Source organism: Fukomys damarensis, unplaced genomic scaffold, assembly GCF_012274545.1.
Source record: "Fukomys damarensis isolate Sample0158 unplaced genomic scaffold, DMR_v1.0_HiC HiC_scaffold_6, whole genome shotgun sequence".
NCBI lineage: Eukaryota > Metazoa > Chordata > Mammalia > Rodentia > Bathyergidae > Fukomys > Fukomys damarensis.
In genome coordinates, this window is record NW_022900918.1 from 32,406,413 (window position 1) to 32,417,811 (window position 11,399).

The following is an 11,399-nucleotide window of genomic DNA, read 5'->3' on the forward strand; positions in this document are numbered from 1 at the left end:
TTTTATAGAAACAGAACCTCAGCTTTTAACTGGGTATACAGACTCCTAGAATAAAGACTTGTCTTCATCAGAATCGCTTGAAGCTAGGTGTGGTCATGTGACTAGGTCTGGACAGTGCTCTGTGCAACTTCAGGGTCATATCCTTGAAGTGGAAAAGTGTTTTCCCTTCCTACTGGCTACCATGTAGATGCTGTGGTGAGGTCCTAGTTAGGTCAGGAGAAAGAACAACACTCCAGGGGAACAAAGCAACAAGATGAAGTTTAAGCCCTGATAACTTGTAGAAGAGTCTCCACATGAGCTTGAATTGTTATGAGAAAAGAAATAAAATTTTCTTGTTTAAATCACTGTTATGTTTGGTCACAGCAGTTGGACCTATAGCCTAAAGCTTAAGATATTCCAAGCAAATTTTGTCACTTTCCATCTGCCCTGGTAAGCCAAGTCTCCTGCTCTACTGCCCCTCTCAAAGTGTTCTCATTCAGCATGAAGGGTGGCTTTCTTCCTCCACCCAAATTTTACTTTACTATGTTCTCTTTAAGTTCCATTTATTGAGGAATAATCTACCTCAATAATAAAAATTAAAATTCAGATTTTCAGAGCCCAAAAGTTTGGTGAGTCTTAACAAGTGGATATTGGTATGTAGCTACTACCACAATCAGAAAGTTCATTTTTGTTACCCCCATGCCCACACCCTGCTTCTTGTAACATCTGCTCTGTTTTATGTCCCTGGACTTATTCCTTTCCTAGAATATACCCAGTATGTAGTCTTTTGTGTCTGACTTTCTTTCACTTAATACTTCTGAGATTCATCCAGTTTTTACAAGGATGAGTATTTTGTTCCCTTGGTTACTAGGTGGTATGCTGTCACACGAAATTGCCAGTCTGTCTACCCTTTTGCTAGTGGATGGACATTTGAGCTGTTTCCAGTTTTTGACTATAATGAATAAAGCTGCTATGAACATATAGGTCTTGGTGTAGATACATGCTTTCATTTCTTTTCACTTAGTGTGCAGAAAAAGGAAGTATGGGTTAGATTAATGGTATAGTCTCAATAATCTTTCTTATTCATAACATAAAAAGTATAAAGCATAAAAAATATAAGAAAGTAACAGATGCATGAATCAGTTTCACATGTTTTTTAAACTCCTGTGAATAGGCAAACTCATTGATATAAAAGTTTTCAAGACACTATACTGACATACCTTTTTCGTTTTTAAATCTTACCACTCCTACTAAAGAACTTAGTCTACTTGTCTATGGTCTCTACTAAATCATCACCTTCTTGGCTTCCAAGCTCTGCTCTAACCGTCCCAGGCTGAATGTCTTCTTTCTCCAGTGACCATGGTAGCCAGCTTTCAAGTTGGAGATGCCCTCTACTCCATTTCTATTTCTCCTCTGTGCTCTGTACCTCACAAAAAACTGTTCAAAACACTCCCTCCTGGCTGGAAGTATGGATATTAATATTAACATTCTGCTTGTTATCCAGGCACAGGAATGTACAGATTGGCTTGGGGGAAGTCCAAGTAGTCCTTAAAGGAGATGACTATAACATCCTTCTTACACTACTCAAATAAAAGCTCTCCCTGCTCAAACAGCTGAAGGACAAGCAAATACACACTAATAGGTATATATTTTTCTTATCCTAAGACAACTTTCCAGCCTCCTTTCCTGACAGGTACCTGTGGAATGCCAGCAGGTAGTTTGAGTCAGTGTGGGAGGAAGACATTCAAAACCAGTCTGATGAAATTATAGTCTCTACATATAAGTGGTGGAAACAAACACCTAAAAAATGTTTAACATGAAAGCAGAGAGTTGGGGGAGGACTTCACAGTAGGCCTCAATGACATTTTATATTTTCCTCAAAAACCACTTATTGTAAATTCCAAGCACCTCTCACTTATAAAGCATTAAAGTGTGGCTCAGTCATATGTGATCGACTCAAACTATGAAGGGTCAACAACTGTAGTTAAAAATTGCTTATTGCAGATGCTAGTTCAAAGCAAAGCTCTGACACACATTCTTCCTTAGTCAATGTTAACAAAGGTGCAGCTGGATTGGAGCCAAGAAAGTGGACACCACTGCCTTCAGTCACTATGCAGCATTAGCAGCAAGCATAAGAATGTGGGATTATCCCTACAATCCCAGCACACTGGGAGGCTGAGGCAGAAGTATCTCAAATTCAAACCCAGCCTAGGAAACTAAGTAAGACCTTGTCTCAAAAAAAAAGAGGTGGAGGTGTGGAGGGAGTGCACTGAACACACAATTCAGTGCGAAGGCCTGGGTTCAATCCCTAGTGCCAACAAAACAAAACAAACAACAAACAATCAAACAGTGAAGGGCTGGGGATTTAGCTCAGCAGTTTGGTGGCCTGCCTTGCAAGTGCAAGGACCGGAGTTCAATCCCCGGGAAAAAAAAAAAAAAAAAAAAAACCATACACACAAAAAAAACAGTGAAAATGTATTCATCCATGTAAATCCTATGCATTGAGTAGAGTCACCCGGTGACCACTGGGAATGTATAGAAATGTACATTGAATGCATCAGCAGTTCAACACACACAGTCTCTGCAAGTACCAACAAATTTTAGATATTCCTGGGTAGAATACTTAAGGTAACAATAAACACATTATCCACCAAGTATGGTTGCACACGCCTGCAACCCCAGCATTCGGGAGGCTGAGGCAGAGGATCGCTGGGAGTTCACCAGCCTGAATTACAATGTGAGAACCTGACTCAAAAAAAAAACCAAAACCAGAGGCTGGGGATTTAGCTCAGTGGTTCTGCTGCCTGCCTCCTAAGACCAAGGTCCTGAGTTCAAACTCTGGTACACCCCATCAAAAAATAAATAAATAAATAAACTAACACCAACCAAACCAAAAAGTATTATCTGGAACCTATACCAATCTAGGGCCCAGGTACCCCTAACAGAATTGGTATGTACTGGGTTCATGGTATTCTTAGAAAACCTCAGTGAGGGAAAAAAACAAACAAGGTCTATGTTAAAAAGACATCAAAATTAACCAATAAATTACTAAAATTAGAAATTACTATAGATTAATAATCTTCAGGCTAAAAATATAAAAGCTCTGAAAGGATTTCCCAAACATTTCTAAGAGAAATCATGAACAGTGAATGAACTTGTTCCTAGATTCAGAACACTGGATTAGCGGTCTAGGACATACAATTCTTAAGCCGTAAATTCTTTTATTATTCCTTTTGTTCTAGGAATTGAATGCAGAGCCTTTGCACTGAACTATATCCCCAGCCCTTTTTAAACTTTATGACAGGATCTCATTAAATCACTAAGCTGCCCAGGATGGGATGGAACTTGAAATCCTCCTGCTTCAGCCTCCAGTGTTGGGATTACAGACATAAATAAGTAAGTTCTCAATAAACATAAGACAAACCCCCAAACAAGGTACTGAAACATATACAGCTCATTAGCTCTAAGATAGAAGTAAACTGCATGAAAGCTTGAAGCTGTGTCAGAAAAGTTCCTGGATCACCGACGTGTGGGAAGAACAGCTGGCACTTGCAGCACAAGGGGCAGAAGCTACGGCGGCCCTCTCCAGTGAGAACAGAAGCTTTCCAAAGTCGAAGGGGGTATTTTTCAATCTCTTTTCAGAGTAAATTATGTGGTTAAACTTTCTCCTTCTGGATGTCAGTGCTCTCTTTTAGGCACAGGTAGACAATATATGTATTTTTAAAGACTTCTAAAATCTCTTTGAATATTGTTTTGGGACCAGACATAATTAAGTTATGGAAAAGTCTGTGTATGGCAACATTTGAATGGTTTGGATACAATTCAGAAGGCAAATAACCAATTTCCCAGAGCAGAGGTGTTGGAGGATTGTGTCCTAAGGCTGCAAGCGGCTGGGTTTGGCTGATCCCATGACCCTGGGCTTGTCACTTTGTGGGTCTACACTTCTATCTCTGTGAGACAAGGGCGGAGTTGGACCAGAAGATACTGGTTGTGTCTCCACCATCCTTGAAATGCAGTGGTTTAATTTGTTATCTTGAGAACCCACATACAGTTAACTTCCTTCATTCATTCCCTAACACAGCTCTCAGAGAGAGATGCCTGATTTAGGATCTATATCCTATGAGTGTTCTCACAAGTATTCATTCCCTCCTGCACTGCTTCCCATGTGGGTTTTGCAGCAGCTTCCACAAAAAGGTAATTGGCTGCAGTTCCCTGAATATGAGGTGCTGGCTCCCAGCCCTTTGCCACGCAGTTCTTTTCTCATCGTAGTCTTCATTCTCCTCCTTCAGTCTCAGCCAACTCCCATTCTCTCATCAGAGCCATCCTGATCCTCTCCTCTCCACACGGTCCTCTTATATTCCTGTGCTCTGGAACACTTCCCTCAGAGCACTCAGCAAGTGGAAAAGTGACTGTCGCCCTAAATATAGTTTTCCACCTGAACTCCTTGAGGGGCACAAACCATGCCACATTCAAGTTTTTGGGTTTTCTTGTTTTTGGAGAAAGAGTCTTGGCTCTGTTTAGGCTAACCTTGAACGCAGTGATCCTCCTGCCTAAGCCTCCAGAGTGTTAGATTACAGGTAAGTACCACCACGCCCGGCTCCATTATATTTAAATTTGTAACACTTGAGTCTGGCACACAGGGGCTCAATGCATATTTGCTGAATAAATCAGTTGTAATTTTTAGTTCATTAAGGGGTCATTTTCTCTGGAGCAATTATATTTACTCAAGGCTGAAAATAATGAAAACTCCATTAGGACCTTGTTATGGGCTCAACTGTGTCTCCCTCCACCCTAAAATTCATATGCTAGAGTCCCAACCCTGGAATATCTCTTTGGACACTGGGTCTTTAAAGAGGTGATAAGTCAAGTGACTGGTGTCCTTGTAAAGAGGGACAAGCGCACAGACCCACACAGGAGAAAGCAGCACTTATCAACAGCCCACCAACACCCTGATCCAGGATTTTGAGCATCTCAACTGTGAGAAAGTGAATTTCTTCTGATTAAGTCACCTGGTCCCTAATATTCCAGTATGACAGACCTAGAAACTAATACAGGATATAATCTTATTCTGTACCCAACAACATTTTTAATAGGAAAGTACATATTCAAGTGTGCGCGTGTGCGTATCCGTGTCTGTATGTCTGTGGGCATGCACACTTAGCTACATACTGCCAAGTAGACAATCTGCTAGCTTTTCCCTTGGCGGGCTATTCTGGCACAATTTAGATGGTGCATTTCTCTTTGAAAGATAGAGCCCACTGCCATCTGGCATCTCCTTGTGCACTAAAAATTAGATCTTTAAACTGGATTTAAAAGAAAAAACACAAAAAACAAAAAGGGAAACCACCTGGTCAAGCACCAGCACCTGCTATACTGGAAGAAAATTCAGCTTTTAGGTTCTGAACCACCAGTGCTCTGCCCAGCAAAATCTCACAGCCTTCCTCCAAGCGTCCAGACTCCTGGGCAGAAGACCTAGATCTTGACCCTTTGACCCTCCCTCCCTTAGCTTCTCTCTCCTACCTGCGAGAATTGCAGAACAGCGGTCACTGTGAGAATGTGCAGCCTATGCTTCCTGCATGGCTCCCCTCCTTTGAGCCAGACCCTGCATCTAGCTACCATATGGCCACAATTCATTGTCACAGGCACAGCTCCAGGACTCCTGTCTCAGTTGGAGCTCTTCCAACCATCAAACCCACACAGCAACACTGCTGGTTGTGATTATTGAATTGGAACTTTAGAGAAATGTTTCCACCCCAGTCATACCTCAATAGGCTCAAGTCCAGAGATAAGACCAGTCATCTGAGGGATTAGGCTCATTAGAACAAAGAGATAGCACGAGACAGGAGGAACCAGTGGACAGGGCCACAAAGGGACACACATCCAGGCACCACCAAAAGGAAGCACTGAGGGACACAGAAATTTGAGATTGGACATTTGCCCCAAAAGGTTGGATTATCTCAGAGTCCTTTCGCTGGCTCTAGAGAACAGGAGATTCATGAGATGCTGTCATGTAAGCCCCAGAGAAATGTCTACAATGGTCAAGACACTTAACAAATGCTAGGCAACAGCATTTAAAATTAATGCTTAAAGTACTATTCCCATTTTAACAAATCTGAAAACTCTAAGTCATTCAAAGGAAAAAACATACTTTTCTTTGGATTTAATGACATACTGGTTCTGGAACACAGCACAGAGATCTAGACTAGACTAGATCTAGATCTGGGTCCCTCCACAAATTAGCAGCATAGCATGGGCTTGGCACATTCTGGCCTCAGCTTCCTTACCTAGAAAACATTAGGAAAAGTATCTCCCTCACAGGACAGTCAGAAAGCTATAATATTTTATAACTTGTAAAGCAATTAGGGTAGTCCCACAACTGGCATATATAAAACATTTAGAAACATTAGCTGCACCCGCAATGAGGGAGACATAAGCCTCACTGTGGAGTAACATACCTTAACTTTGGAATTTTCTATCAAATGCTGAGCCATGGATTTTATCAGCACATCAAAGAAAAACCAAGAATACTAAAAGAAAAAGAAAAGAAATAAGACCCCGGTGAGAATAACAAATTAAGAGGTAAGAGGTGAACTCTCTTAGGCTGGCAGCACTATCAGCCAAAAGCAGCCATGACCCTAAAACACAGCTGAATCTTTTGGCAAATCATCAGGCCCAAGAGGAGACTGGTAGGTGTCCTCTACTTGAGCATGTTCAACAGTAACCCATCCACTGGGAAAGTGCAGGCCTCCCCAGTAAGAGGCACTGCTGGATCATCCATGTAATATTCCTCTGTGCGGAGCTCTTGCTTAATGACACCCTAAATATATAATCTCTAAATCACTGTCCTCCACTGATAGAATATAATGACTCAAGAGCCAATGCAATTGTGAATGTGGTAATTCTTTGCAGCACCTATCTGAATACATGATTAGCAAAGCTGCAATTGGAGAAATGATTCTGTTACCACTCTCAGCATTGCCAGGTCTCAAACTGTGAGCTCAAATGAGTTTCCTACCTCAGCCTCCCAAGTAGCCAGGATTACAGGCTTATGCTACCATGCCCAGTGGTCCTTAACTTGCCTACTTCTTAAGTGATACATAAAAACATACAAAGTGTACATGTTAATGGAGCTCCACTTCACATTTTGATATTTTTACATTGTGTAATATTTAAACATGTTTAAACCTATCTAGTTCCTCATCGTTTTCTACGGTGAAAACTTTCAAAACTCATTTTACCTTTTGAAATGTACAATACTTCATTATCTTCTAGTCACCTACTGCATAGCAGCACCCAGTAGTTGCTTCTATCTAACTGTAACTTAGTATCTATTCATCAACCTTTCTCCATTAATCTGTTTCAATAAAGTCTTTCACTGGCTATCTATCCTACATACCTTCAGTAGTTTGTTGCTTGTGAGGAAATCAGCAGAAGGCTTGAGAATGGTGGTCATGGATTTAGTCAGCTCTTCGTGCACTGTCTTATATTCAGAAGCAATATACGGCTCAGCCTTATAAGCATACTTGGAAAAAAAGAGAAGGACATTTTACTGCTCTGGTTCTCCAAAATGGGCTGAATACTGAGGCTCCAAAGAATGGAGATCAGGGACCAAAGTCTAACTTCATGGGTGGGAGAGAGGAAGGCATGGAAACAAAGGTGGGAAGAGTGATTGTCATGTAACAGAAAAAGGGAGCCCAGGATGTCTTCAGGGAGCCCATCAGGTAAAAAAATCATCTGACTCAGTCAGATCAGCAGCTATCTAGCTTGTAACTCCATCCATCTATGAGAGGAACTTCAAGGAATGTGTCCTGCAACACTAGTAATTGATATCAAGCACCCAAACTTTGTTTTTTAAACTATCACATAGCTGAACTCACAAAGCAGACTTAGAATGAACACATGTAACTGCCACTATGTATATATATAATGTTGTATGTTAATAAACAACCTGTTGATATTTGTCCTATTGACATCTCTTGCTGTCCCACTTAGCCATCTTATTTGATTGTGGCCAGAATTAGCCTCTCTTGCTTGGGAGAAGCCATTTGCTAGAATTTAGGTGGAAAAAAGAAAAATGAAGAAGACTAAATTTACCAGAGGCCTGCCAAGAGTAACTTAAAAGTCTTTAAAATTCTATATTATTTGAGCCACTTTACTTGTTCAAAAGATGAAATTAAATAAATGAAGGAGTGGCTGCCTTTCTTTATACTTTCTCTTGTTCAGGTACAAGCTCTGGCAATAGGGATAGGATAGAAAGTATAGGTAGCAAATTAGAACTACATCCCTAAATAACCAGGCTTGTTTAAAAAAAAAAAAAAAAGTCCTTAGAAGGAAAATTGGAGAGCCACAGATGTAAATGATCAGAACAGTTTGTTTTACATACCTTAACATATGACCTCAAGTGGCTCTCCAATCCTTCCTCATGGCACTGGGCAACCACATGAATAATGACCCTACACACCACAGGAATGAATAAAGCAATGAATAGTAATGTGAAAATGGAAACATTTCATTATTATAGAAGTAGCAGTAGAACAGTGATGATGCTATTGGCACTTAGGAAACAAGGAGACGAGGAATTAGATGGCATCCCCATGTATGGGACCAAGACATTTCTTCAATAAATGTTCAGCACATACTAGCATCCCAGATATGCATGACTGTGCTCCAGATGTGGACAGACTGGAAGCAAAGAAAAGTATCCATCCATCCACCTCCCTTACCGGGTCACATTAACTGCGACTTCCTCCTGGGTGGCTCTGGTGAGGACTCGGAATAGCTGGTTTAGGATGGTGGGCAGGAAGGCGATCATCACGTGGCCTTCCATTGCATGCAGACTCTACAGACAAGGAATGGTGAAGTTCACACTATCATTTAAAATGTTACCCAGCGCAAAGTAATTTCTACTTAGTTTCACAGAAAGATGGAAGTACTTCCCCTAAAATGAATGGAAGGTTCAGGGGGTTGTAAAACGGCCCCCAGGGATGTTCATGGCCTAATCCTGAGAATCTGTGAATGCTACATGGCACAGGAGAATTGCTAATCAGTTGTTCTTAAATTAGAGATTATCCAGATGAGCTGCTGTAATCACAAAAGTCCTTAAAACTAGAAAAGGAAAGCAGAAAGAGTCAGGGAAGCTGTGACAAAGGACACATGTCACAGGTGCCATACTGCTGTTGGTGGATGGAAAAGGGGCCAAGAGCTATCATGTATAAAAAAAAATCTCATTGTTTGTTGTTTCAAAAATATGTGCATGTATGTTTTTTTTTTCCTTGCCTAAACCAAATCCATCTAGCCTATTATATTTCTTACTTGGTCTCGCACCCAAAATGCCCATAGCTAGTTAAGTTGTCTGGTCCAAAACAGTCCCCCATGATTATGTTCAGTTGAAAGTCCCCCATGAACCCTCTTCTTGCTCTCACCATTCAAGCGACTTCAGGAGCCTCTCTAGCTCCTGCACAAAGCTGGAAATGATTAGGTTTGTTATTTCTCTGATTTATCTACCTAGCATGCATTCACCAAATTCACTTTATCTCCTACAGTGAACTATAATTCCTTAAAGGAGAGGACTGCTATGGTTTGAGTGTGTTCTTCCAAAAGCAGGTGTTGGAAGCTTAATCCCCTATTTCAACTGTGTTAGGAGGTGGTGTTTGACAAGTAGTAACTGGGCCATGAGGGCTCAGGCTTTAGGAATGGATTAATGATGCTACTAGTGAGGTGGATTTGGAATGATGGGAGTGGGTTCTTTATAAAAGGATGTGTTTGGTACTGTTTTGCTCTCTTTCTTCCCCTCTCCTCCACCCAATCTTTCCCTTCAGCCTTCCACTGTGGGATCACTCAGCAAGAAGATCCTCATCAGATGCTGGCACTAGGACCTTGGACTTCCCAGCCTCTAGCATTATGAGAAAATAAATTTCTGTTCTTTGTGTAAATTATGGTCTTGAGTTTTCTGTTATGGGAGCACAAAATGGATTAAGACAAGGACTGTTTCTTCTGTGCTGACACTGTGCACGATACTCAGGGAGCACTTCACAGACACCTGTGTCTAGTAAGTGGCTTTACATGCATGAGAAAAAATGTGTTTGCAAAGTCCAACTCTGAGAAGAGAACATATAGGATCACTACAAAAGACAGGAGCAGTGCTAACTCTACTTGCTTCTAAACCTAAACTGAAACCATCATTATGAAAACACCAGGTGACAACATCCTTCCAGAAGTTTTTCTGATTGGATGCCTGATTATAGCGTTGGGGATGGAACCCAAGATTACTAACCAGTAGGCAACACTATTCTACCACTGAGTGACATCCCTGATACCTCACAGAAGTTTCCAAGAGCCAACAACAACACTCATACCAAACAGAAAACCCAACCTACTCCAAACTCATTAAAAAGGGGCGATTAAGAAAGACACAGATACCTTAAGGTATTTTACAAGTTCATTTCCTACAGCCTGAGCTCCAGATTCGGTTTTCTGACAGTACTGGAAAAAATTATGTAAATGCTGATCCTGGGGGAGGGAGAAGAAAAGTCTATTAGTATGCATATTATAGGAGTATCAGCTTCTTGAGTCAAGCATGCATAATTTTCTTTTAATACTAGGAAATTGGTCACATTAAAATGACAGCGATTCTCCAACAAAGAACACTGCTGAAAAATGTTACTTGTACTAGGCATTTATATTACTACAAATGAGCACATTCTATGTACTTTCTTTAAATAAAGATCTGTAGGGTAAAAATATCCATATGACATATTAGGATTCTGTTTAACAAAAAAAGTACGAAATAAGTCACAGAGCATTCACCACTAATTTTTACAGAGTAGCACGCACCTGTGTATACACCGTAGAAACTAAATGAGTAGAAACTTTCAACAGTGGCTTTCCTCCATCTACCCATTTAATTTCTGGACCATAATGCTGAAAAAAATAGGGAAAAAGTTCCAGCAGATTAGTTGTCTTAGCTTAATGTGACCAACAGTAAGAGACTGAGGGATTAAAGGCTCAAAGAGCTTTAGTGACATGAGAGCAGTGCCTGGCAACAGCAGAAGTACAGCCAATACTGACTTCTGCACACCTTCTTCCCTTACGTATGGTTATCTTTTCTCTGTAGTGCCAGCTATGTGAGTTACTGTCCACTGAATAAGGAAATTGTTCTATCTCATCAGTATTTTTTTACTACTGGATTGAGTTCAGGATTCTGAAAGAGATAGTATAAAGTACCACACACAAAATACCGAATAGTTTCCCTGGTGTGAATAATCTGCAATAAAACATAAAATCCTAATAAGATTACTGTCATTTAGAAATGAGAAGAAAGGAGCTAAAGGTGTAGGGAAGGTGGGAGGGGTAGGGGAAAGGTAATATAGGAGAAGAAAAAATGTGAGATAATAAAAAGATGGAAATGAAGTGTTTGTAGA

At 40.7% G+C, this 11,399-nt stretch overlaps 1 protein-coding gene across 24 annotated transcripts in view; it reads right to left on the bottom strand.

Annotated features, from left to right (window-relative positions):
• Window positions 1–11,399, bottom strand: part of Dock9 (dedicator of cytokinesis 9) — a 216,531-nt gene that overhangs the window by 76,401 nt on the left and 128,731 nt on the right. For all 24 annotated transcript variants that reach the window (XM_010604588.3, XM_033760955.1, XM_033760957.1 and 21 more), the window contains 6 exons: window positions 10,813–10,899; window positions 10,399–10,488; window positions 8,703–8,818; window positions 8,363–8,432; window positions 7,376–7,501; window positions 6,435–6,506 (listed from right to left, as the gene is read on the bottom strand). In XM_010604588.3, coding sequence (XP_010602890.1) covers window positions 6,435–6,506; window positions 7,376–7,501; window positions 8,363–8,432; window positions 8,703–8,818; window positions 10,399–10,488; window positions 10,813–10,899 — 561 coding nt within the window. The remainder of the gene's footprint in view (window positions 1–6,434; window positions 6,507–7,375; window positions 7,502–8,362; window positions 8,433–8,702; window positions 8,819–10,398; window positions 10,489–10,812; window positions 10,900–11,399) is intronic.